This window comes from Haemorhous mexicanus, chromosome 22 (assembly GCF_027477595.1).
Source record: "Haemorhous mexicanus isolate bHaeMex1 chromosome 22, bHaeMex1.pri, whole genome shotgun sequence".
Lineage (NCBI taxonomy): Eukaryota > Metazoa > Chordata > Aves > Passeriformes > Fringillidae > Haemorhous > Haemorhous mexicanus.
In genome coordinates, this window is record NC_082362.1 from 3,292,169 (window position 1) to 3,318,343 (window position 26,175).

The window sequence follows — 26,175 nt, forward strand, 5'->3', positions numbered from 1 at the left end:
GTTAAACTCACACAGAGGGAAGTAACAGCATTTGCATCTGCAAACTCCAGGAATGGAATGGAAATTTAAAGGCAGGAATTTCAAATTATATCCCTCACTTTATTGGTTTGTTTATTATATGGGGCAAAGTCCAGGGTACATGGAGGAGTCTGGGGCCACCCCTGCATGCACTCAGCATTGTTACCTGCAGTGGTCCAGTGTAGTGAAGCCTGTGGAGCATCAGTGTGATCAGCCTGCAGAACAGGAGGCTCAGGGGGGACCTTCTTGCTTACAACCACCTGAAAGGGTGTTGTAGCTAGGCAGGCAGTGGTGATACAACAAGAGGAAATCACCTCAAGTTTTCCCAGGGGATGTTTAGATTTGGTGTTAGGGAAAATGTCTTTGACAAAAGGGAGGTCAGGCATTGAAATAAACTGTCCAGGAAAGTGCAAGCATCACATCATCCTGCCACCATTCAAGAAACATGTGGATGTAGTCCTTAGGGATGTGGCTTAGGGGTGAACATGGCAGTGCTGGGTTAATGGCTGGACTCAATCTTACAGATTAAACAATTCCACAATTCTGTTGTGGGACCTTCCTTCCCCAAAAGGCATCAAAACCTCCCATAAAATCATAGAATGATAATCATAAAACCATAAAACATGAAGGACTTCAGTGGCTGAAAATTTTTCCTGGTTCAGGAAATGCCAGTTAAAAGCACACAATCCAATCTTTCTGTGCCTTTCCAAGTCTGGGATAGCAGGAGACTTGACACAGGAGGGTTTGGGAGGATCTCACGTCTTGGGGGGCCTGAAACCTCCTTCCCCCTTAATCCAAATGCACTTGGGCTTCAGAGCCAACAGAACTCAGGGGTGAAGGTGACTGATGCTTGGGAGGGCTGGCTCCCTCCTCTGTCACCTCTGCAGTTTGGTACCACTCCTCTGCTCTGTACATGAATTTTTACACCTTTGAGCTAAATTAAATGAAGCATTAAAACATTTCAAACCTCTTGGCTTCAGGCACTGATGACACTAAGATTTACTGAGCTGCCAAAGCCCAACAAGGCCTGTCCAAGGGGTGCCCTTCTGTCCTTATGCTTACCTGTAAATGTTATTTATCAATATGATATGCAATAAAATAAGTACTTTTAAGAGCAAGGCAACACTTTTTATTTTTATTTAAAAAGGCCTTGATGGCAGGAATATAGTGTAAAAATCATTGGAAAAACTAAAAGGCATCGATACATATTGGAATATACACTTTTTACATAAATTACATTTATTTATTTTTCTTTCATTTGAGGTTCTTATTTGATATTGAGGTCTAATAGTTAAGAGGTCCTGGGATCTGGACGTTTAGACCACCATAGTCTAACATGTACATGTTCATGGGCCATTGCTGAAAGAGAGGGAGAGAAAAAGAAGGCAAAAGTCTCTGTTAGGACACAACACAAAACCATGCATACATCAAATCTCTGACATGTTCCAACAACTGGCTGTTGCTCCCACTTTCCAAGTAAGAGAAAAGAACCAACCCCAAACCAAAACACCATCAGCAAGCTTAACAAAAACCCTTTTAAGTTTTTATTTCTCTTGTGCATTTTTGGGAAATTTTATTTGGTATCATCCACAACTGAAGCCAAGCCCTGAAGGAGTGCAGTTGTATGCATCTCCCTGACTTTATCTCCTATTTTTCCCGTTTTGTGGCATTCTAGAACTCTGCATTGCTCCCAGAACTGAGCTGGAGGTACACCCAGCACAGCCTGGACCGTGGGGAACGACCAGGTTCTGCTGAGGGGCACCACAGACCCGAGGTGATGTCACCAGCACTCGTGTTTGAACCCAGGAGGGTGGAGGGATTTGCTTGAGCCTGTCTCATATGCAGCACCCACTAAAGCTGAGCACCCCAAGGCACACTGCAGGAATGCAGGAGAGCCCCTGGGGGTGTCAGGCTCGCCCCAGACAAACCCTGCAGAAAAAGACAGCCCCACAGGTGTGTCTCCTCCTTTGCCAAACCTGCTTGTGCCATTTTACATCATACTTTATAGTGTTGGGTGGAGGGAGGTGGTGACAGCTCGAGGAGAACAGAGCAGCATCCTGAAGCAGAAAGATAGGTAGGCAGTAACCCCCCTAATATCTGGAAGGCTTTACCACAAGCGAGATCTGATTTGTTGATGATGTGGACTCCATATTGGAAGAAGAGGAAGAGGAAGAAGAGGAAGAGGAAGATACCGAGTTCCCTTCGGAGATCCTCTTCCGCTTCCGTTTGGGAACACTGATGTCTTTCTCTGCAAGGAGAGAGGGAAGGCATGAGGTGTTCAAGCCCTAAATGTGGTCCCTAAATGTGGGGCCTCATCTTGCCACTCTGGCCTTGCCCTCCACAGAGCATCCCCCACGGTGCTGCCACCGGTGACACAGGCTTGGCCTCCGTGAGTGGCACAGAGCTGCCAGCTTTGCTCACACTGCAGGCATGCTCTGCCTTGCCACATCTCCCTTCTCTATTCATGCACCTCTTTTCAGAAAACATAGGATTGTAGTTATCTCTAGGACTGCTAATTCTGACTCATTTGATTAAAACGGTCTGAGATTGATCAGGATGATGGGACAGAGAGAGAAACACATTCCCAGTGATGACAGAAAACCTTGTTGCCTTAGAAATTCAACTGCTAAGTGATGGCTCAAATTAAGGGCTTTAACCAGGGAATAAATTGCTCATGGTGAGTAAATTGCTAATGGGAGAGGGATAATCACATCCTCCAGAACATGCTGAAAGTTTGAGCCAAACAGCCAGTCTTCCCACAGCTCACAGAAGTGGAATCCTCCAAGAGGACAGTTTACTCTGGAACAGATGCTGAGCCTGAATTTTTGTAGGTAGGATCTTCTCCCCATGTGGGAGGTTCAAACACCACCTCACAACTCCCACCCATTTTCTCTCCCACAGTGCCAGGAAAGCCACAGTTATGTCCCAGCCCTTCCCTTACCTGTTTGTTTGGCCTCGGTGCAGATTTCAGCAAATGGCCTGTGGAAGAGACAAGGCACAAGTCAGTGGTTTCACCCTGTGTGCCTGCCTGTGCTGGGACACAGCCCAGACCCTGACCCTGAGCTGACTCCTCCAACAGCCCTTTGTGTGGAGAGGGGACTTGGAGCATCCCCAGTGCATCCTGAGAGAAACAACCTGAAAGAGCTCAGCTGGGTCTCTGAGTTACCAGCCCCCATGCCCCTTCCCAGCATCATCATCCCAAATCACACAAGAAAGAGGGGACAAACTGGCCCTGTAACCCTTCACTGTGCCCACCCATGGGCAGGTACCTCCCTGCAGCACAGGACAGTGGATGCCAGGGATGGAGCAGGTCCTCCACAGGTATGTGGTGGCTCCGGTGGCCTCATGCTGAGTTGCTCTGCTTATGGCTGAAGAAGCAAGGACAACACTTAACAAGCAGAAACACCCCCCATCACAAAGCTGGGAAAACTCACTGGAGCTGGTTTATAATCACTATTCGGATGCTCTCCCGTGCCTTCAGGATCTTCTCCAGCCGATGAATGTCGTAGGTGTTGGGATTCCTGAACGGGATATCGTCCGGCAGCCCCGTCACCTCCACAGAGTCAGGACTGTCCCTGATGAGTTTATAGGGCACCATGACAGGCCTGTTCAAGCCCAGAGCCTCTCCTGAAATGGCAGAACAGAGGACAGCACAACAGCTTTACCCTGCAGGGCTCCAGAACCAACCAACGGAAGGAGCAAGAGCCCTGGGGGACTCTGGGATGCCATGGCTGCTATGGTGCCCAACCTTTGCTGCAGTCACATCCCACCCAGCCCTTTTACATGTACCTGCCCAATTTATTGTCTGCTCTCCTAGTCTCTGTTTAGAATTCTGCCAGGAGCCTCAGGTCAGCTCAGAATACACACACTGCCACACTTGCCCAAGCCCATGGCTGGACCAGAAGCAGCAGCATGCAAGACAGCCCAGGGCAGAGGGGGAATGGAAGAGATTTGCCCATTTCCTCTTGCTTCTGTACACAGACAGGTCTAGGAGTCACTGGGGTGGAGATCAAAGCCATCCTCATCATCACATCACATCACATCATTGCATCACATCACATCACATCAATCACATCACATCATCACATCACTCCTGTCCATTTCTTGAATCAATTTTTCTCTTTAGCCTCCACGACATCCTATGGCAGTGATACACCTCAGTTTAATTCCTTGCTGCCCTTCCTTCTGTACAGGTAAACCTGTTGCTCACCTCTCTGGGTACCCTTTCATTTCCTCCTCACTGGGGAGCAGAGAACATCCCTCACTCCTGTGCTGTTTCTGACTGTAAAAGCCTGGTCCCACCTTGCATCTCTGCAGTCCCAAAACCTGAAGCTGTTAGGGCTGCACAGCCACATTTCTGGCTTTCCTCCCAGAGAGTCTGTCCCACCAAAGGCTGACATCAGACTGAACAAATCCTGCTGCTGTGCTTCATTTTGCCATACCCCCTCCCCTCTCCAAGGATGAGCTGTCACAAGAAGGTAATGGTCCCACCTGCCAAGAGTGAGACACAGGGATATCCCTGGGGACAGGCTGTAACATGGAGCAGCTGGACAATATCTGTGCTGCAGCAGCTGGCATGGGCTTGGGCTATAAATAGAGGCCTTTGTGGAAATAATTTTAACTGTGGCTGCTCTCAGCAGAACCAGCCTCACCCTATGATGCCTACAAGCAGAGACTCACCGTATTTTTCATTGAAAAGCTCTTTCACTTGCTCTCGCAGAATCACCTTCTCTCCAAGCCTGTTGGCATCATCCTCATCTGCAAAAGCAAGAAAGAACAGGGGTCAACTTAACCTGTTTCCTTCTGAGCCCCTGGAAAACCAATGTCACTGACACAATGCAGGACAGCATCCCTGTCCCTCTGCCCCAGCACGGCCTGGGGACACCTCTGAGGTGCTGCTCTGTGCTTGCACCCTGCCACACCTTCCAGAGCTGTGCAAAGCAGCTCTAAAATGCTGCCACATCTCCATTTGCCATGTGCTGCCACAGCTAAAAGCATTTTATATCCACTTTGTGGGGCTGTAAATGACTAGAAAAAATGCAAAGCAACAAAGACTCAAGCCCTCAGTGCCATGAATGCTCCCACAAGTGACATCAAGCAATGAGAGAGCACTTCTTTGGCTAAGCTCCTAAGTGAAGTATTGTTTTATAATAAGCCATATAATCAGCTTGGCTTTCCTAGCTTTTTAAATTATCCTCATTGTGCTAAAGAGTTTCTCTTCCATTCTCTCATGTCAAACAATGTGCCTAAGTCAGTAGATTTTTACACTCATCTGTTTAGCATCCTCAGGAGGCTCCAGGACAAATGATTGGGGTCATGACCTTAATCTTTGACCTAGGGTCAAATGACCCTGACCCTGTCCCTTTAATGCCTTTTTTTCCCCAGAGGTGTCAAGTACCAAGTGAACACACCTTCTCTGCCTCTTGCTGTGGCCACCCCTGCAGCTCCCAGCAAGCTGGGATGCACAGTGCAGGACCAGCTCAGTGGGGTGGACTCCCCACCTCCTCTCCTCCCAAAGAAGATCCTCACTGCACCCAAGGCAGGCACTGTCACCCAGGCTGGCAAACCACTGGATAAAAATCATGGAACCACTGCACGGTTTGGGTTAAAAAGGACCTTCCAAGACCATCCAGTTCCAAGTTTCTGCCATGGCCAGACACAGTAAAGGTGTGCTCTGTGCAAGTGCTGGCTCAGGTGATGGTGGAGGGTGGCTCAAAAGGGTAGAAAGAGGTGCTGGGAGATGCTGCCCAAATCCCATCTTTAGTATTGGTGTCCTCAGGTGTCTTAAGCAACATCTAATCACATTCTATTAATGCTTTCAGCCAAGAGGTTTGAACCCAGCCCTCAGCACCAGGCAGCTCAGGACATTTTGGGGGCAGAGGCTGCCAGAAGACACTGTTCAGGCCCTTGTTCAAAGTCCCTTTCCAGTTCTCCTGGAGCCTCTTTAGGCACTGGAAGGGGCTCCAAGGTCTCCCTAAAGCCTTTTCTTCTTCAGGTGAACACTTCCAGCTGTCCCAGCCTGGCTCCAGAGCAGGAGTGCTCCAGCTCTTGGGTGAGTTTGTGGCCTCCTTTGGACTCATTCCAACAGGTTCAGGTGTTGTGCTGGAGGCCTCAGCCAGATGCAGTGCTTCAGGTGGGCTCTCACAAGAGCTATTCACAGTCGGCTTTTACAGCATCAAGGTGATCCCTGCAAACCCTGGCATGAGGGATCAAGGCATCCTCTGCCCCCCAGTCTGCAGCTATTCAGTTTCATTTTGTGCAATCACATGATTATGATTTTTTTATTACTTTGATCGATCATATGATTTTTGTTTTGGTTTCAAGCAAACACATGGCTGGAAGTTTCGTTTTAAATGTAAGGTGAAAATCCACTACAAGTCCCTGTCCCCTGCATGGGACTGATTTCAGTGCTCAGCACTCCAGGCAGAAAGATCCCATCCCACATCTCAGCCCCTCTGCTGCTGTGGGTGCTGGAGAGAAGCTGGCAACCTCAAACCTCTGCACCCTGCTACTGCAGGGTACAACCTCAAAAAAGCCTCTTCTCCACCTGGAAAACAATTGCTTCACCTGGATATTGCACACACACACAAAAAACAAAACAAAACAAAATCTCAAAAAACCAAAAATCACAAAAAACCTCCAAAAACAAAACAAAAACCAACCCAAGAACTTTCTGCAAAGAGAGCTCAGGGGCCAGTTGTGCTTCAAATCCGGAAATGGCAACAAAGCAGCTTGAATGGCATGGAGCAAAACATAAATAGAATAGATGAAGGTTTCTAAGTGATGCCTTGCAGTGCCACTCTGGAGGCCATGGAGGACCAGAGGGGACAGCCCTGAGGGCTCCCTCTGTGACTTCCCTGTCATCACTGCTCAGTTTCTGGGCTGTATATACGTACCCGTATGGATGTGTAGATGGTAGCAGACAAAGACACACCAAAATTCAGTGTTCTCACTCATTTAATTCTCTGGGACTGAAAAATGCAGCAGGTCTTTCCTTTCTGCTCCTGCCCCAAGTGACCCGAGTGCAAGAAAGAAGATCCCTAGGGATCTTGTTTTTTCCACCTTGAGGTGGGCACTACTCCCAAATTCCCATTCAAGGACACAAAGAAATGTCATGAAAATCCTGGAACTGAGCATGCATAACAGTGAAGCCAAAGAGGAGCCTCTGGCCAGTGGCACTGCTTCCCAGGGACTTACCCCTCTGTGCCCAGGCAAGAGGGATCTCCATCTCCCTTTGACTTTACCCATTTGGGTTTGGAATTAATCAACTCAGGGAGTAAACTGAAGGAAGAAGTAAATCAAGGAAGCAGCTAGTGCTTCTGAAATGTGCTGAGTCCTTCCCATAAAGCAGGTTTATCCATGCTGCTGGCTTCAGGTCTATTACCCTTTTTTTTTTTAAATTAAAATAGTAGCTAGTTAATTTTTTTCCCCCCCAATTCTGTTTGCCTGAAGTCAGCACTTCTGCAGTCCACAGGCATTTACATAGAAGTGGTCACATTTTTAAAGCACCACTTACTTTTTTCTATAGGATTGGTCAGAGCTTAACATTTCCTTGAGAGACACCAAGCTACTTTTAGTAATTATAAAAACTGATGTTTAGGTGTCTGCTGTTGAGCAATAGAATCCAAACCACTGCTTATTCTTCTAGTGACTGGAAAAACCCACACAACACCAAATCCAAGGTATCCCATGGATAAATAATGGTTCTGTCTGTGTTTATTGTGTCACGTGCAGAACCTTCATCTCAGTGGTGAAGCCACAGCATAGTTGGGCAGGGTACTCAATGGAGCCTTCTTCCTTCTCATGCCCCCACCTGTACCCTCAAATGCTGCTCAAGGGGATGCCTGTCCTCTGCTCAGCCACTGCTCCTGGAGTAACAACCTCCTGTTACCCAAAGACTTGTCCTGAAGCCTGTTGCGTCAGGAAAACTGTCACTGCCCAACACATCTCACTGAAAATATGGCTCAGATCCTTTCTGCAGGCAATCCCAGGCTCATCAAAGAGATACTCAGCTGGCAGGCTGAGGGCAGGCTCCTTACAGCAGCCTGCCCTGAATCCTAAGAGGAGTCTTTCCCCTTCCAGCTTCTATGGCTGCAATTCAGTTACACCCCTGTGTAAATCCAGAATAAACTTGCTGACTTTACTAAGGCTATTCTGCAGTAACTCAGGTTTAAATGCAGTTTGAATTAGCTTAACATATGTATGTTTTCAAAGCAGAGCTATAAACTTGTGGCAGCAGCAATTAACATCTAGACCCACAGGCAAAATCCCAGCTGGTGGCACTGAGGCTGGATCTGCTGTAGCTATGCCATGCCCTGCCACTGGCACAGGTCAGCTCTTCTGTACATCAGTCTGTCTTACATCCCTGGAGCCTTCATGGCTGCTCACCAGCCCTGACCCAGAGTATGCGTTAAAGCAAAGCAAAAACAACCCCAACCCAAACCCATGGAAGCTCTCCTTATGAATGGCAAGTGGATTTGTAACAAATTAATTTGTAAACAATTAATTGCATGGATGAAGCATGAGAAGAACATGGCAGGTTGGTTTGGCTGGAGTGATGGCAGCGATGCTCAGGGACTACAGCAGCGGGGCTTAGAAATGCAGAAAGGATTAATAACAACAATAAAACACTGTATCATTCAGTTCTGGATACCACAGGGAAAAACAATACCTGAAATTTGGGGGGTTTAGACATTTTCATTCCCATATTTAAACACAAGTAAGAGCATTTCTTGTCTGCTACCATCTACGATGCACCACCTGAGCTACGTACCATTGAGAGCAGCATAGGCTTTTTCCAAAGATGTTATCCGTCTAGGGGCTACAGCACAAGGTAATGGGAGACAAAAACACAAAAAGAGAAAGAAAAAGAGATCCATGAGTGCTGCAGCTTGGTTTCTTGGTCACAAACAAAAGCAAAACCCAGGATTAAAATTCCTCTGGCTCCTTGGCACAGAGATGTTTTGGTAGCTAATAACTGCCTGGCAAGTTATTTCCTGGTGAGCTGGGCTCTCCACCTCATACCAGGACCTGCTTTGCTGGAATTTGCTTAAGCCTGCAAGCATCCCTTTGGCTCTCCTGAGCAGCTCAAGGTCCACATCTGCATAAGGATGCAGGCCAAATGACAGCATTTATGGCATGTGACAGAGCAGCAGCAGCTGCCTTGCACAGCTGTTCCAGTGCCAGAGGAGAAAAAAAAAAATCTCAGGTTAAAGCAGATGAAAAGCAAACAGGGAGATTGTGACAGCTCTGCATCAAGAGGAGAAATGGGAGAAAAAGGAATCCCTAAGGAGAGGCTGGTGCTTGCCACTGACTCCAAAGTGATCAGTGACATAAAAAGAAATTAACTTCCTGTGGAAACACAGCCAGGGATGGGACTATGGCCTGGATTTGCATGATGGGCAAAAGGAGAAATGAAGTGGCTCATCCTGCTGAAGTCACAGCCACAGAGAGAGCTGTGAGGAGGTCAGGGTTGCAGCACCAGGGCAAGGAAGGGGCTCAGAGGTGAGGCTCTTGATGCCAAACTGCAGTGAGCTGACACCAGCAAACAGAAGGGGATTGGGAGACAGCAGGAGCATGTGTCCAAATCTCCTGAGGAGAGGCATAAGCAATCTGAAGTAGCTCCAAACATCTAGCTCAAAATACCCGTTCCCCATTTCAAGCAGGCTCAGGAAAGCAGCCACTGCAGCACAGAGCTCTGCTGGTGCCCTGCAGGGGGAGGAGAGCCCTGCAGTTCAGCAGCTCAAAGGACCAGAAATACCACGTGGCTCTGCCCAGGGCAGCTGCAGGCACTGAGCTTTGGGTGTCAACCCACATGAGCTGGGGCTCTTCATCCCTGAGCTGCAGGAAGACAAATTCTGCCATAAGTAGTTGCAGCAGGGCCACTCACTGCCATGCTGCAGGATCCTACCCCAAAATAAGAAACAATTTCTGCAGCTTGGTCCTCTAAATCTCTGGTGACACCCTGTGGGCAGCACCCACTGCACTAAATGCTTATGCAGGGGGAAGGAGATGCAGATGGGTCATGCTGGTGCTGGGAAAGCCAAGCTAAAAATCCAAGCCAAGAGGGAGCAAGGTCCTGGCATGGCTTCTGTCAAGGAGGAATGCAGGCAGGAGCACAGGCAGACTGCAGGCAGCAAGGGAGAGAACATATGGCAGGATCTTTCCAATATGGCTCAGAACTGGTTGAGAAAAGGCAGCATGGCATTTCCTTTGCTTGGCAGCAACTCAAAGGCTTTTGCAGCATTTCAAGGTGCTGTTATGAAATTACCTTAAGAAAGGTAATTCAAATTTCTTGTCCTGCTAACTCAAAGGTGGCATTCAGCCCTGAACCATAGGAAGCACCCCACCAGGTTCAGGGCAACTGCCCTGCAAGGATGGAGTGCACCCCAATGTGCCAGGGTGGAATAGCATCCATCTCACCCTGAAAAATGAGGGGGGTTGGGGTCTCTGAAGGACACAACAGGATGTGAGGGTGGTGGAGAGCAGGAGGAAGGAAAGAGCAGAGTGAACACAAGGCCTTGGATGAGCTGGGTGATGGTGCTGCCCTCTGGACAGCGAGGATGCCACATGCAGAGGCAAATGGGAAAAGGAGACCAAAGCTAGGGAAAGAAAAAGGTGATTGGAATCACAAACATGCTTGTAAACAGGCTTTGAAGCTCCACAGCTATTCACACCTGCTAGAATTTTAACCCTCATAATTATCCATGTATAAAAATTTATATTTTTACACACACACACACACATATATTCAACCTGCCTGAATTTTCACCTTAGACTAGAAACAGTGACCAGTTGAACACTCAAAAATAATCACCTCAGGCCTGGCTGGGGGGTTAAAAAGGGTTGGGGGGGTGAAGGGAGATGGATATGGACTTTGAAAAGCAACCTGGTGATGGAGCAAGATGTGCTCAGCCCTCATCACAGCTTTCCTCTTTTCTATTTTTCTTGCTAGGAGTTTCCAATGCGAGGCACATCTCATCAAAGTCTTGAGGAGGATTGTGCTCTTGTGATTAAGAAAAGAAATATATATATATATATATATATATATAAAGGATGCCTGGATGTGTGGGTTTTTTAATTAAATAACACTGCCTGCCCTACTTTATTAATTGGAGTATGGAAAATAATCTATCGTGATGGTAGGGAGCTTGGGGAATAGGACAGATGGAGCTGGTCTACATTTTCAATCAAAGCACATTAAAATTAACATACAGAAAGACTTTTTTGTGTGTGTATGTGTGTGTGTGCTAGATTACTTATGCTTGATAGTATTTTTCAAAGGCTCATATTAAGCCAGTTTTGTATCTGTGCCTCAGGAAAGAAAAAACAAAAGGATGAGTGTAGTGTTTATGGCACCAGAGCTTCACCCCTGCTCACTCACTCCTATTTAGTGCTGAAAGATCATGCTGCTTTCCAAAAGGGGTTTTGAATGTCTCTTTTGCAGAGCAGAGACCAGCAGTGTGGAGAAGAGGCACTGCAAATCAAAAGGAAAACTTCTGGATGCCAAGAGGGTTGTGCTCCTGGGTCGAAGGCCCTGGGGAGGCCATGCAGCTGAAGTGCTGGCACTGGTGCCCTCAGGGCCATTGTCCCATCTTTGAGAGGCTGCAAACCTGCACTGCTGAAGGGTTTTTTTCCAAAAATGAGCCTCATTTCCTGCAAAATTCACATCCTTCTGCAAACAGCATCCCTGCAGGCACACAGCCCCCTGCTGCTTCTGCACTAGCAACTCCCCCATCTCCCATTCAAGGAAAAATACCATCTCAACATACAAATTACAGATTAGCTTGAGAAAAAGGCACATGAGGCACTCAGATCATATTGAAATCCTTTTACCTGTTTCTGTTACACTTAAAAAGTGGGTGTTCCCAAAAGAAAGAGATCTGTGGTCCTGCAGTTACCAGGAATGCTCTTTGCAATTGTGCTGGTTTTGCAGCACAGCAATGCAGGAGGTACACAGCTTTAAAGCATATTAAACCCCATAAAGGTTTAACCTAAAAGGTTAAAGGTTTAACCTAAAGGCAACTAAAATCACTCCGTAGTGATTTTATTTGAAAATTACATTAAATTTCCCTTTCTCCTAAACACAGGTACACTTCATGTAATTTTTTAGCCAAAATGATCCACAAAACCCATTAGCTTTCCTCACATTTATGATTTTACCTCCTGAGCTTTCCTGCTTTTAGAGACCTCTGCAATGCCATACTTGGGAGTAACTACTGCTTTCATTTTAACCCTCCTCTGTGAAATAAAAGTGATTTGCATTGACTTTATTTTAATGCCAAGCATGCTGCTGCTCTTCATTTTACATTACAGGGCTTCACTACACAATATTGAAGACTCTTTAATTTAAATTTTTAGTGACCTATGGCTAGTTGGAAATCATTCATTTTGGTAAGGCAGATGAAAAGCAATCAAAGCCAAGGCAGTGACTGCATCACTGTACTGCCACCAACCACTTTGGTGTAGTGGGGTGGAAAATCAAACAATGGGTTAATTGCTGCCTGTGGGGATTAGGGAGGGGCAAAATACAATCAGCTCTTTTCTGGAAGAGACATTCCAGTGGTAATCTGACTACTGAAAAATACTTATGAGTCCTGAAACTGTCTCTGAAGATTTGGCAAATACGGGAAATTGTCTATAACAAATTGAGATGTCAAGTAAGAAAAACCCCTCACCTGTATCTGCTCTTATTTAAACCTCAGTGGGAGGAGAGGGAGTGAAGCACCCAGCCTGGCAGGGGTGCTGTGACCTGCTGAGCCCACTTGGGTACTGAAATACACATAAAATATGTCTTTGGGTTTGTGCTAAAAGGCTGGTCTGTGAGGGGAGCATTCAGCTGGAGGAGGAGGGAAAAAATGTTGTGCATTGAAAGGAAAATCAATTTCCTCTCCATCTCTTTTTCTCAGGCTGTGTCTCCCAGCCAGGTAGCAGCCTGAAGTATTTCCCTTCTGATGTGCTCCCTTGTTAATGGTGTGATTTGTGTCAGATCAACATCTCTTAACAGAATTTGACTGTTTAGAGTGGGGGAATGGAAAGACAAGATGTGGCTGGAGGAGTGCACACACAGCCATGGAACCCTGTGGAAAACCAGAGTTCTGCAAAACTTGTGCTTCAGTGAGGGCTCATCTTAGCTGCAGCTGATGTGAGCTGGCACATTGCTGCTGAGGACCAAAAGATACAAGTCTAAGGCCAAGTTCCACAGAGGTCTTGGGGGACCTGCCTGTCATTGGCTGGGCCCTACACAGGGACACAGAAGTGAACACATGGACCATGCCTGAATTTCCTAGGAGTGAACACATGGACCATGCCTGAATTTCCTAGAAGTGAACACAAGGACCATGCCTGAATTTTCCTAGAAGTGAACACAAGGACCATGCCTGAATTTTCCTAGAAGTGAACACAAGGACCATGCCTGAATTTCCTAGAAGTGAACACATGGACCATGACTGAATTTCCTAGAAGTGAACACATGGACCATGCCTGAATTTCCTAGAAGTGAACACAAGGACCATGCCTGAATTTCCTAGAAGTGAACACATGGAGCATGCCTGAATTTTCCTAGAAGTGAACACAAGGACCATGCCTGAATTTCCTAGAAGTGAACACAAGGACCATGCCTGAATTTCCTAGAAGTGAACACAAGGACCATGCCTGAATTTTACTGACAGCTCACCTTTTGTTAGAGCTCTAACGCCTTTCTGCTATTCCAAATAAGGGCATATAAATGTTTTCCTGTCTGTCATATTTGTCTTTCCTAAATTGTGGCATTGCCATGGAGGCTGGCCAAGGAAATGGGAAGCCATGAATAAAGATGACAAGGTTCTTTGCACCCATCTGTGCTCTTCCAACAGTTGTAATTACAGACATTTAAAATCAAGACAGGTTTTTACCCACATTTCTGACAGCAACTCTCTTTTCTGAGCAGCCAAGAAATGAGAGACAGCTACTGCAGGGACTGACAGTGAAGGACATGGCTCTGGGATGATGATTTGAGCAGCTGTGTATGGAGTGCACCCTGGACACCCTGTCCTCTCCTCTGCCAAGTCTTCCCTGCTCTATCTGCCTGTGGAATGTTCATGAGCTGGAGTGGACCTTCACTGCCATGCTACTGCAGCCCAACGTGGACCCTTGTGGTTAATCACTCCTTACCAAGACCTTCCCTCACCACTCAATCCACCAGCTCATTACAACACAGATTTATTTTAAGAAAACACTTAAGAAAGTGTGTGCTTTCTTAAATACAGAAAGCAGATCCCTGCCCTAGATCAGTTCTTGGAAAATGCCATCATTTCAGAGCAACAGCAGCAGTACTGATGGGTGATGCTGAGGCCAACTGTCTCAGGCAATGAATGCACCAAACAACAACAAAACCAAAGTGGGAAAGCCCAGGAAAGTGAAGTAGAACAACCTTCCTCCAGCTGACAAAATTATTGCTTGCCATCCACAGTTTACAATTCCCTGACCACCACTACCCAATGCATTGCTTAGGCAAAAAGGTATCATCTCTTACCAGGTTTGGGGATGAGTCCTTGAAAAGGCCTGTGAAAAAGAAGGAAAAAAAGGAGATTTAAAATGAAATGGTATGAGGAAGCAAGCATGCCTTGGCTGAACAGCCTCCTGTGGCCCATGGAAGGCTGGGATCAGCCTGTCCTTCACACAACTCATGTGGGACCAGCAGGAGCTCTGTGGGGATGAGGTCCCTGCTTGGGGCAGCAGAGGACCCTGCCACAAACAGAGGGTGCTGAAGCACAGCAGGGCTCTGAGCACTGCCCTGCATCAGCAATAATCTGTCTCAAGCCTCCTAAAAAAGGGCTGGGATTTCTCTACCTGGAGATCAATCTCACCAAGCACCTTCTTCTCCTGCCACTGCCTTCCCCACCATCTCCTCAGGCAGTAGATGGGAAGAAAGCAGGAGTCTCTGTGTTATGGTCCCCTCCTTTCTGATGAACCATCAGCTGCCACCTCAATTGCTGTCTTGGGGGACTGGAGGCACTTCCAGACCTGCCCCAATGGGGCTGCAGAGCAGGGAGTGCTTTAGGTGGGCTCCCTCCTCTCCCCCTCTCTGGCTCCACAGGATGGCTGACACCTCTCACCACATACCTTGTCACAGTGAACTTGATTTTATCAGCAACAGCCAGTATCCTCTCCAGGTTCTGGGAGCCAAAGGTGCAGGGCTTCCTGAAGGGGATCCCAGGAGGCAGTCCCTCTATGATCACCGACCCTGGGTTGCTCTTAATGCGTTTGTAGGGCACTTGCACAGGGTATTTAATCCCCAAGGCCTCACCTAGGAGAGAAGTGAGTGGTAATTAAGTACTGAGAATGCCAGGGATGCCATTTCTGCTGCAGCTCTGGCTTTATCCCCAGCCCCACCAAGGCACAGCACAGTGTGAGCAGGCTGCTGAGGCACCAGGTCAGCATTAAATCAAGGACTAACATTTTCAGGCTGCCTCCATGATGGCAGTGGAAGGGTCCAAACACAGGCACATGTGTGCAGCAGAGCTCATGGGGCCAAGGAGATGCACTGTCCTGCATCATGATGCCCATGCACTGCAGTGGAGGGATGGAAAACTGCTGCTCTTTGTTTTTGGATGTTATTTGGAGATAACTCCACAGCTGTGTTCCCTCTCTTAGGCCTGCCTGTGGGATTGAGGTTACATATTTCCTTGCAAGTACCTGGACAAGTCTTACCCCTGCTGGAACTTCAGCACGAGCAGTACATTGGTGACATCACTGTGTGAGGCAACAGAGCAGAAGGTTTTGAGAAAGAGGAGAAGGTAATCCAAGTCCTCCTGAAGGCCAGTTTTGTCATAAAGCAAACTAAGGTCGAGGGACCTGCCTGGGAAATTCAGTTTTTAGTAGCAAAATGGCAAGATGGATGTTGTCAGATTCCAATGGATATGGTCAACAAAACAGCTCTGTTCTCAGCAAACAGCAAAAAGGAAACAGGCTTTCCTTAGGTGCTGTTGGGTTTTGGAGGATACATATTCCAGATTACAGTCAGATTGTAAACCTTCTCTATCACATGTCATGGAAGAAGAACAACTTTAGGTGGGGTCCTGAGCAACAAGTTTTTGAACAAATTAAACAGGAGATTGTTTAGGCAGTAGCCCTTGGGTCAGTCAGAACAGGACAGGATGCAAAGAATGTTCTCTGCACCACAGCTGGGGAGAATTGTCCTTCCTGGAGCCTCTGGCAGAAGGTACCTGGAGAGATTCCAGAACAACCCCTGGGCTTCAGGAGCTGGGAATATGAAGGATCTGAGGCCAGCTCCACCCCAACTGAAAAAGAGATACTGCCTGCTTATGAAGGGGTTTGAGCTGCTTCAGAAGGGACTGGCACCAAAGCACAGCTCCTCCTGGCACCCCAGCTACCAGTGCTGGGCTGGGTGTTCAGAGGGAAAGCCCTGCAGCACACACTGATGCTGCAGGGTCTATGTGGACAGCACTGATCAAACAGAGAGCTTGGACAGCAAATCCCAATCACCCTGGGATCCTGGGAATCATCATGGACTGGCCTGACAGTGAAAATATTCAACTATTGTCATTATCATCATTGAATAGAAGGTGACGTGTGCTGAGGAGGCCCCACCATACAATCAGCTACCAGAAAAGGAAGAGTGATACACTCTCTTCACTGACACTTCTTGTCATTGTAGGGATTCACTGAAAATGGAAAGCTGCCATAAGGAGTCCTACATGGTGAGTCACAGAAGCTATCAAGGGACACGGTGATCAAGTCAGGTTGCAGAGCTGAAAGTTGTCCAGCTGCCTCTAGAGACTGCTGAGCAAGAGAAACAGCCAGTGCTCTACCTCTGCACTGACACATGGATGGCAGCAAATGCTCTGTGGGGGTGCCTGGACCAACAGAAAATGACCGGTTGGCAGTACAGAGAGAAACCTATCTGGGCTGCTGAAGTGTGATAAGACATTACTGCCCAGCTAGAGAAGTCAGCTGTAAGAGCTTGTCATTCTAGATGCAGACATACACGAGAGTTGGGCTACTGAAGAGTATCACAACAATGGACAGGTGGATTGGGCTGCCAAGGTTAAAGTATTTCTGGCAGATCTGGCCTGGCAACATAAGGGTGAATTATTTCTAGCTCAGTGACACCTGACACCTCAGGTCATCAAGGAAGAGCTGCAACAAACAGATGATTTTGTGATCGAGGTGTGGACTCAACCATGGTCACCATCTGCCAGGTTATTCATGACTGTGAAACATGAGCTGAGATCAAAGCAAGCCAAGTGGGTAAAGCTCCTGTGGGGGGCAGTGGTCTAAATATAAGTATGGGGAACCTGCCAGATTGATTGCATCACACTGCCTGAAACCTGCCAAGGCAAGCACTATGTGCTCTCAGTGGTAGAAGGCACCACTGGATGCTTGAGGACCTACCCTGTGCCTCACACTCCATCCTGTGCCTTGAAAAGCAGGTCTTGTGGCAACAGGGCACACTGAAAGAATCAGGCTGGGCATGGGACTCATTTCAAAAATAGCCTCCTTGACACCTGGGCCAGAAAGCATGGGATTGAGGGCAGGTATCATACTCCCTATTGTGGCAGCAGCTCTCTGGCCACAGAGAGAAACAAACAGACAGCTTCCCAGTCATTGTGCTGGGAACGTCTGTGAGATCAGAGAAAAGAATGAGAAACAATTCTTAACTTGCTGCACCTGTTGTTGTGAACACATGGAATGTGTTATGGAGATTTGTTTACCAAAGGGTGATTTCTTAATTAGCCAGTGGTGATGGTGTTTGGATTGGACCAATGAGGTCCACCTGTATTGCAACTATCTATAAAAGAGCAATGGGTTTCTTAATAAAGATTATTATTCAGCCTTCTGAAACACATGGAGTCTATGCCAATTATTATCCATCCAGGACCTGCTTGCAAAAATACCTTATCACAGAATCAGAGAATTAACTAGGTTGGAAAAGATCTTTGAGATCATCAAGTCCAACCTATGACCTAACACCACCTTATCACTACACCATGGCACTAAGGGCCACATCCAATCTTTTTTTAAACACATCCAGAGATGGTGACTCCACCACCTTCCTGGGCAGCTCATTCCAATGCCCAATCACTCTTTCTGTGAAGAATTTTTTCCTTATGTCCAGCCTAAACTTCCCCTGGTGAAGCTTAAGACTGTGTCCTCTCATTCTGTCAGTGGCAGCCTGGGAGAACAGACCAACCCCCACCTGGCTACACCCTCCTGCTCAGGGGCTGTAGAGAGTGATGAGGTCTCCCTGAGCCTCTTCCTCTCCAGGCTAAACAACACCAGTTCACTCAGCCTCTCCTCAAAGGACTTGTGTTTTTGACCCTTCACCAGCCTTGTTGCCCTTCTCTGGATGTATTCAAGCATCTCAACATCCTGCCTGTATTGGGGGACCCAGAATTGGACACAACACTCAAGGTGTGGCCTAACCAGTGCCAAGTACATGCAGCAGCCTCTGGAAAAACAGAATGGTACAATGCATTGTTAAAATTCACACTGAAAGCAATGCATGGGGGAACCTTCAAACACTAGATCTGCATTTAGCAAAGGTCACCTGGTTAGTTAACACCTGAGGCTCTACCAATCAGGCTGGCCCTGCCCAATCAAAACCTCCATGTGCTGTAGAAGAGGATGAAGTCCCCATGGTGCATGTAGAAAATGCATTAGGGAAGAGAGTTTGGATTGGTCCTGCCTCAAGCAAAAGCAGACCTACCCATGGGATTGTTTTTGCCCAAGGACCTGCGTGCACTTGGTGGGTGATACAGAGGGACAGGGAAACATGATGTGTCCCTCCAGGGAATTTGATTTTTGGGTGAGAACCATTTGTAATGTTGAACTGTGTAATACTGGTTGCTGAGTGACACTGCCCATAACTGCCATGGCCAATGAGGATTGGCCATGAGCTGGTGATGCAGCAACCAGTCAAAAGCACAGCAACCCAGTGGAAGACCTCTGAGATGGATAAAATCCACAATCATGGACTAAATGAACTCAAGAAACATCTTGGAGGGATGGCAGTGACTACAGAAATGATATCTGTGCTTGTGGATACACACACACAAATACATATATATAGTTGGAAAGTGTAGAATTTTGGCACGATGTAAGCGGTATAGAATAAGGGATTCTGGCCAGGACAGGGTTAATTTTTGCAGTAGCCAGGAGAGGGCAAGGCTAGGACCTAGAGCTTATTCTATATCACCTCACATCATTTTCCAGGAATGAGGGAAGAGGTCCTTTCTGGTCAAGTGTGTGTGGCAGAGGGAGTGGTCAGGTAGAGCTGGTTCCCTCTGTTATTGATATTGTTGCTGTTACTGTTTATTTTCTTATTCCATGGCTGTTTCTAGCAAACTCATATCTCAATAGGTGATTTTTACTCTCTGTGCCTCCAAGTCTCCCCTCCAACCCACAGCAAGGGGAGGGAGAGGGGGAAGGACAAGTGAATGAGCAGTGCATGGTTTGCAATGCTTCAGTGGGAACACTAAGCTGGGGTATAACATTCCTAAACCTCAGCATGGGGATAATAGCATTTCCCTGCTCTAGGAACAGGAGGAGCAGCATTTTCCTGTCCCCCAGTGCTCACTATGGCCTGCTCCTATTTCCTTCCCAACCTCCCACAGCTCCTGCAGCAAACAGGGCCAAATGCCAGACCTGCCATTCCCTCCTGGCCCTCCTAAGTACCAGCAGCTCAAGGGGGAGATGAGAGAAGTACTTGGCAAGAAGGAATCAGGAGCATAAAGGAGAGATAAAAAGCAAAAAATTAGGAGGGAGTAAGGGGGGGAATAAAACAAGCCTGGTTTCTCACCATATTTCTTATTGAACAGGTCCTGGACTTGTTCCCGCAGCGTATTAGCAATGTCTATTCTGGAAAGCCTGGCATCATAATTTTCTGTAAAATAAAGAAACAATTATAGATTTCTGCTGGTATATTAAAAGGCACTCTATGACTTTTAAGTAATGCCATTTTCTAATTATAGGAAAGCCCTTATCTTGCAATTAGCTAATCTGTGGAGTGGGTCATTCAAAGTCCTTAAAAATAATCTAAACAGAAATATGTTGGGTTATTTTTCCCTCGCCTGTTTGCTAAGAATAAAAGCCACGTGAAATCGAAGATTCAGTTGTGATAATTACTGGCATTAAAATATAACACACTCCAAAGCCTCTCAGAGAAACCAAAGGCTTTGAAAAAGCTCTCCATCCTTGTGCAAACCCTCACGGGCCCCCAGGGCCCGAGAAGAGATGCCTGAGCAGGGTAGGACTTGCCTGTCCATCCCACAGGCGTCTCCCCACCACTCTGTCCCCCAAGGGAGCCACCATGCTACTGCCAGCTAAACTCCAGTGGCATTTATACAAACATCACACAGGTGGAAAAAGCCCCAGAAAAGGCAAACCCCTAGGCTTGGAAACTTAATTATGCATCTCACAAGGTCAGACAGGGAGATAAGCCAAGCTGCTTAATTAGGGCACCATGCAGAGCACTTCAAACCTCTCCTTAGACCTGTGGGACTGCCTGTCCTGGCTGTTCATCTTGTCTTCTAGCTGCCTGTGCTTTCCATTCTCTCATCCCACTTCCTTCTCTCCTTCTTCCCAGCCTTGTCTTGCTCCTCTGCCAACCCCCCGAGCCCCAACACCTGCAGCACTCCCTCCCCACGTCTGTCCCATGCAGCCCCCAGAGCAGGCCAGGGGCTGTGCCTCAGCCCCAGGTGTCTCCAGCCCCACACCTTGGAAGCCCTGTCTCTTCACAGCGTCCTCCAGCAGCGCCTCGCTCGAGTCCCTCTCGTCGGCGGCTGAGACAGGGGACACAAGAGGAATTAGGAATCACAGCGCTGCCAAGGGGGATGCATGGGAGGGGGTTTCCAGCCAAAAAACAAGGTGGGGAGGGAAGGCTGTAGGAAACCACTCTCACTCCTCTCCTACCTAGACCTTAACAGCCCAGCTGCTGGGTGTCTTTCAGCCTACCTTTGGCTGCTGGGCTGTCTGACACCGACTCCTTTACGCCCTCCGCCAGCAGCTCCGGTCTGGAAAACAGGGAGAAGCAGAAGGCATGTGAGTGACCTCCCTGCCAGGGACAAACTGCTGCTCCAGCATCACCAGGACACCACTCCTACAGCCCCAAACCATTCACTCTGTCTGGCTAATGCTATTTAGAAGCTCCTGCAACCCAGCAGGAGAACTCTGGACATAGTTTTCATGCTGACAGGTTCTTTAATGAGCTGATGTGTCACTCCTCGGGATGAGATTAAGTAGGTGATGACTGAGCAGCTTAAGTCAGCAGCTAGACTTTTAGTGGATATGGCCCAGAACATTTCTTAGGGATGGGAGAAACTGTGCTTCTTTCAACATAAAATTGACCCCAAAAATTGCCATTTGGGTACCTAATCCCAAATTAGCTGCATAGTGAGGTGATAGTAGGTCTTATAAACAAGGGGCACTGAAGCTGTGTCACAAAGAAATGAATCTGAGATCATGACAGGAGGAAACCCCAAAATGTGATTGGGCTGACCTGAGAGCTGCTGTTCTGACACCACAAAATCTTCATTCTCCCAATATTTATTTTCTGTTTCAGTCATCTGCAGTATTGGTTGTGCCAGTATTTGGGTGAGAAACTGCCCCCAAAATACCCAAGACATCTTGAAATCTGTCTCTGCTGGATCTGTTCTGTCTATCAGGGCAATGCTCTTGCATTACATTGGTTGTGGCTTTTCAGAGCCCTCCCACAGTTCTTATGGCTCCCCAGCACAGGGCTGTCATCTTTTCTCATGTCTGCAGCATCCCATGTGCACATATGCACATCTGGACCTCAGCTGGAACCACTTCCTGTAGGAAAACCTTCCAGGGCTCCCAGCAGCTGTCCTTGCTCCACATCAGGGCACACTGAAGTTTAAAGGCCTCTTCACCCATCCGTGCTGAGGTGGCCAAACCTTTGCAAAAGCAGGTTAAAACCCCAAAAGACATGAAGGGACAGATGACAACACCATTGCTGCCTCCCACAGATGGCTCCAAGAAGGCAACAACCCTTGTCTGCTTCTACTCAAGCAAATTTATTTAAGGTGATCAAGTCATGGGTGCTTCCCATGAGCAGCAGGAGCTGAGCACAAACATCCTCCCCAAGGCACAGCCAGCCCACCCTCCTTACCTTTTAATGACAAACTGGATGTTGTTGCTCGCTTGCAGGATCTTCTTCAGCTTTGCAATCCCGAAGCAGTTGGGGCGGCGCAGCAGGATGCCTTCTGGCAAGCCCACAACAAACAGGTCCTCAGGGTACATCAGGAACTTGGAGTAGGGGACTTTGACTGGCTCTGATATTCCTATGGCTTTCGCTGCATGGGGACCCAATCTCATTAGTTTGCTGGACCTCGGTCAGTTTTAAGTAACAGCAGCATGGTATGTTGCTGGAGGGATTCAAGAGGTTTTTGGGGAGTTTGTGGTCACTCTGTGCCTCGTGGGGATGTGCCTGACACTGGCAGACATGAGATGAGGGACAGAGCCATGCAGCCACCTGGAGCTGGCTTTTGCATCTGCTTCATTATTACAGTCTGCCTTCCTATAAAGGCTGCAAGCATCTCTCCACAACACAATGGAAGCCCACATCCAGACCCCCATGGAAAACCCTCTGCTAAGGGAGGAGACAGGGAATGTGCCTGGGGGTGCCCCATCAGCCTGTGCAGCCCAGAATGGTGAGGAGTCCCCTTGCTCTGCCAAGTACTGCCAAAAGCAACAAAACAGCCAACGCCAAGCAGTGCTATTTGAAATTTGGATAGATGAAAAAACAGGTTTGTGTTGACTTGGCACAGCCTGGTTTTTGACAGCAGGGGAAGGCCACAGAAGTGGCTTCTTTGAGAAGCTGCTAGAAGCTTCCAACATATCAGACAGAGCCAACCTCAGATGGCTCTGAAGATGGACGTGCTGTGGGGTCAGTTAGAGAGGTTGGTAATGCCTCTGTGATGACACATTTAAGAAGAAAATCAAAACAGACCATGTGCAGGTTTTCCCCAGGAGTGGGGAGGCACCGTGGCTGCTGTGGCTGCTGACACCTTGGAGAGGCCTGTGGTGAGCCATGCCTGCCTAGCAGCCATGCCACAGGTGAGAAGGGCAGGGGCAGCAGTGGCAGCTTTGCCTCCCCAGTGCTCTGCATGAAGAGAGGCGTTAGCGCCAGCGCTGCGGCGGGCACCGCCCGCGCCATGCAGCAGGGACACGTGGCTGACAGTGAAAATGTGGTGGGCCATTCCCCACTGTGGAACTGGGACAAAATCAACTTCTTGGCACTTGGGGGGAATCTTGCAGAAAACTTTGAATTAGTGGAACTTGTAGGTAATAGTACCTACAAGCAGCAGTTTTTCTTCTTGTCAAAGAAAAGGAGGATGTGAGGACATGTGAGAGAAAACAACATGGCAGCAGCAAGGACAGTGGAAAAGAAAGAGGGGGAGGAGGTGCTCTAAGCATCAGAGCTGAGGCTCCTCTGCAAGCTGTGGTAAGGACTGTGGTAAAACAAACTGAACCCCTGTAAGGCATGGAGTCTATGGGGGATGCAGAGATCCACTCTCAGCCCGTGAGAAAAGTGCTCACGCTGGAATGGGTGGATGCCAAGAAAGCTGTGATCCAGTGGGAAACCCAAATAGAGAGAGAGGGCCCTTGCTTCCAAGCTAGAACAGCCTAGCCTTAAAAGACTGCAGCCTGTGGATGAGTGACCCATGCCACAGCAGCTTTGGGAAGACTGTTTGCCCGTGGGAGGGACCCCAGAGCACAGCAGATAAAAGACTCCTTTCCCTGAGCGAACAGAAAAAGATCTCGAATGACAAACTGACCCAGACCCCCATGCCCTGTCTCCCTGCACTGTTGGTGGGAAGGACGGAGGGGCTGGGGGGCAAAAAAGATGTTTTAAAGGCTTGTGTTACTTCTCATTATCCTCCTCTGACTCTGTTAATAATAAATTTACTTTATACCTTTACATTTGAATCTGTTTTGCCTTTAGAGTGTTTTCTCCCAGTCCTCATCTCAACTCATGACCCCTTTGTTAATTTTTTTCCCTTTTCCTCTGCCCAACTGTAACAGAAAAAAGTAAACAAGCAACTTTTGTGGGTACTGGTGTTTGGCCAGTGTCAAACCATAAGGTTAAAATCCCACCTCATCAGTGGGGATGATGATTCCCAGCCTGTTACTGTAGTAACATGGGGAGCACTGGGAGCCATGGCTCCAATGGCTGTTCCAGCTGCATCCCCAGTGCCCAGCCCTGCCTGAGAGCATCCTGGCTCATCTCCTTTCCCTGCTCACAATGAGCTCTACCAGCTCAGCTGTGCCCCTGGCTTTTAAGGATTGTCAGGCAGAGCCACATCTCCTGGGAGCAAAAACTGTGTGCCAGCTCTCAAAAATGCACGTGTGACCTTGCTTGTATTTCTTCTCAAATAACCTCTCTAAGCAGAGGTGAGCCGAGCATGCTGAGTGCCAGCTCCCACCAGCAAGGTGCCACCAGCTTTCCTAAGCCATGCAATGATCATTGTGGGTGGAAAACACTCTGAGACTTCAAACAAGTGATGGGGGAACCACTTTGGACCTTCCCTCTGCAAGATGAAGGCAGCAATTCCTGGGCTGCAGCCAGTGAAACAACTTTAAGGAAATCAAGGGGAAGAGCTGCAATAACAAGGCTGAAGGAGGTTTCAAAGGCATTTGTGAACCCCGCAGACAGCAGATGAACAAATCAGATTGCACCTTCACTCAGCTGCTGGTTTGGAAATGGCTGGTGACAAAGCCAGCAGCTGGCATGATGAACATGTGTTAATGACCATCTTACCGTATCGTGAGTTGAACAAAATTTCAACTTGTTTCCTCAAATGACTTAAAATGTCCCCTATACCATCTGCAAAAAAATCAAAAAACAAACAACAATACAGAGAAATGCTCTGAGCAACCAGCTGCTTCCAGGGCAAGCACTGTGCAGGTGAGCAGCCCCTGCCTGACCTCTGCCAGAGACAGCCATTCACTCTCCATGCCCTCAATTCAGTGCTAGTCCTCTGACAGCAGCCCCCAAACTGATCTCCTAACAAGGAAGGGCAAGGATGCACCTGCTACTGAGCCATGCTAGCAGTCAGGAGCAAAAAAAAAAAAAAAAAAAAAAAAGGAAAAGTAAATTGAAGCACAAGAGGAGAGGACAGAGCCCAGGAACACAATGGTGCCCTTCTGTGGCAGAGGTTTTGGAGGCTAAAGGCTAAAAGCTAAACTAAAGAGCTAAAGGCTTTGCTGATAACATAGGAAGCTCACAAAACCCAACCTAAAATTCATCTGTGTGCATCTATCCTTCTAAAAACCTGCAATGATGCTCAGAGTTCACCAAACACTCACCTGATCCCTCCATCTGCTTTTCTTCGTGTCGAGACTCCTCACTGGACCCCTTCTCTGTCTCTGCCAAGGAAGAAGAGGGTTAGCAGCAGCAAAGCCAGACAAGACATGAGTAGGAGTTCTCCAGGTGGCCTGCAGCCACTTAACTGCTCCCTCCCCTCACTAAGCTCTGAGCAAGTGTCCCAGCAGAGGCTGGGCAGGTACCAGCATGCCAAGAGCTGCATTGGCAGGATAAACCCAGTGCTCCCATACAGGAGGGCTGCCCACCCTTTGGCATGGGCTCCCTGGGAGAGGAGAGACCCAGCAGGAGCAAGGGCAGCCACAGAGCCAGCATACATCCACCAGGTAAATTCCAGGGGTGCACTGGGCAAAGGGGCTTGGGTTTGCAGGATGCTGGAGCTGAAGAGGGGATGGGAAGGAGCAGCAGTGCCAGGAAACCCACCAGTTTATGCAGAAAACCCACCAGTTAGTCTGTCAGAGCTCCCAGCTGGCCTCACTGAGGCCAGGACTCTGGAACTGGGTCTCAAACTCTACCTTTTTGGATCATGAATGGTGTTTACTCATTTCTGACACTTGCATGAACATCCCTCCTACCCTGCAGTCTCCCAGATGCTTCACTTCTGGTACCTGCTCCTGTTTCCAGGATGTATCTTGATTCCTCAGAGGCCACGTGCGTGGGCACTGGGTCATGCATCTCCACTGAGGCAGGGGATCGGTCTGCGGACAAAAACCCAGGGCACCTTTTGTTCTGACACCAGCGAGACACTGTCCCCAAAACAGCCTTCAGAGGGTCCCAGCCATCAGCAGGGACTGAGCAAATGGCCCCCC

The 26,175-nt window shown here is 48.0% G+C and overlaps 1 protein-coding gene across 8 annotated transcripts in view; it reads right to left on the reverse strand.

Moving 5' to 3' along the window:
* Nucleotides 1-1,124: 1,124 nt before the first annotated feature.
* GTF2IRD1 (GTF2I repeat domain containing 1) overlaps nucleotides 1,125-26,175 on the reverse strand; it is a 70,673-nt gene continuing 45,622 nt past the window's right edge. For 4 of the 8 annotated variants that reach the window (XM_059865941.1, XM_059865946.1, XM_059865945.1 and 1 more), the window contains 15 exons: nucleotides 25,975-26,064; nucleotides 25,351-25,410; nucleotides 24,803-24,868; nucleotides 22,151-22,334; nucleotides 20,974-21,032; nucleotides 20,736-20,801; nucleotides 19,820-19,903; nucleotides 15,121-15,304; nucleotides 14,531-14,559; nucleotides 8,792-8,839; nucleotides 4,699-4,776; nucleotides 3,453-3,645; nucleotides 2,960-2,997; nucleotides 2,130-2,266; nucleotides 1,125-1,377 (listed from right to left, as the gene is read on the reverse strand). In XM_059865941.1, coding sequence (XP_059721924.1) covers nucleotides 1,303-1,377; nucleotides 2,130-2,266; nucleotides 2,960-2,997; nucleotides 3,453-3,645; nucleotides 4,699-4,776; nucleotides 8,792-8,839; nucleotides 14,531-14,559; nucleotides 15,121-15,304; nucleotides 19,820-19,903; nucleotides 20,736-20,801; nucleotides 20,974-21,032; nucleotides 22,151-22,334; nucleotides 24,803-24,868; nucleotides 25,351-25,410; nucleotides 25,975-26,064 — 1,391 coding nt within the window. In that variant the 3' untranslated portion in view covers nucleotides 1,125-1,302. The remainder of the gene's footprint in view (nucleotides 1,378-2,129; nucleotides 2,267-2,959; nucleotides 2,998-3,452; nucleotides 3,646-4,698; nucleotides 4,777-8,791; nucleotides 8,840-14,530; nucleotides 14,560-15,120; nucleotides 15,305-19,819; nucleotides 19,904-20,735; nucleotides 20,802-20,973; nucleotides 21,033-22,150; nucleotides 22,335-24,802; nucleotides 24,869-25,350; nucleotides 25,411-25,974; nucleotides 26,065-26,175) is intronic. The other 4 variants (XM_059865947.1, XM_059865944.1, XM_059865943.1 and 1 more) reach the window with 4 other exon arrangements.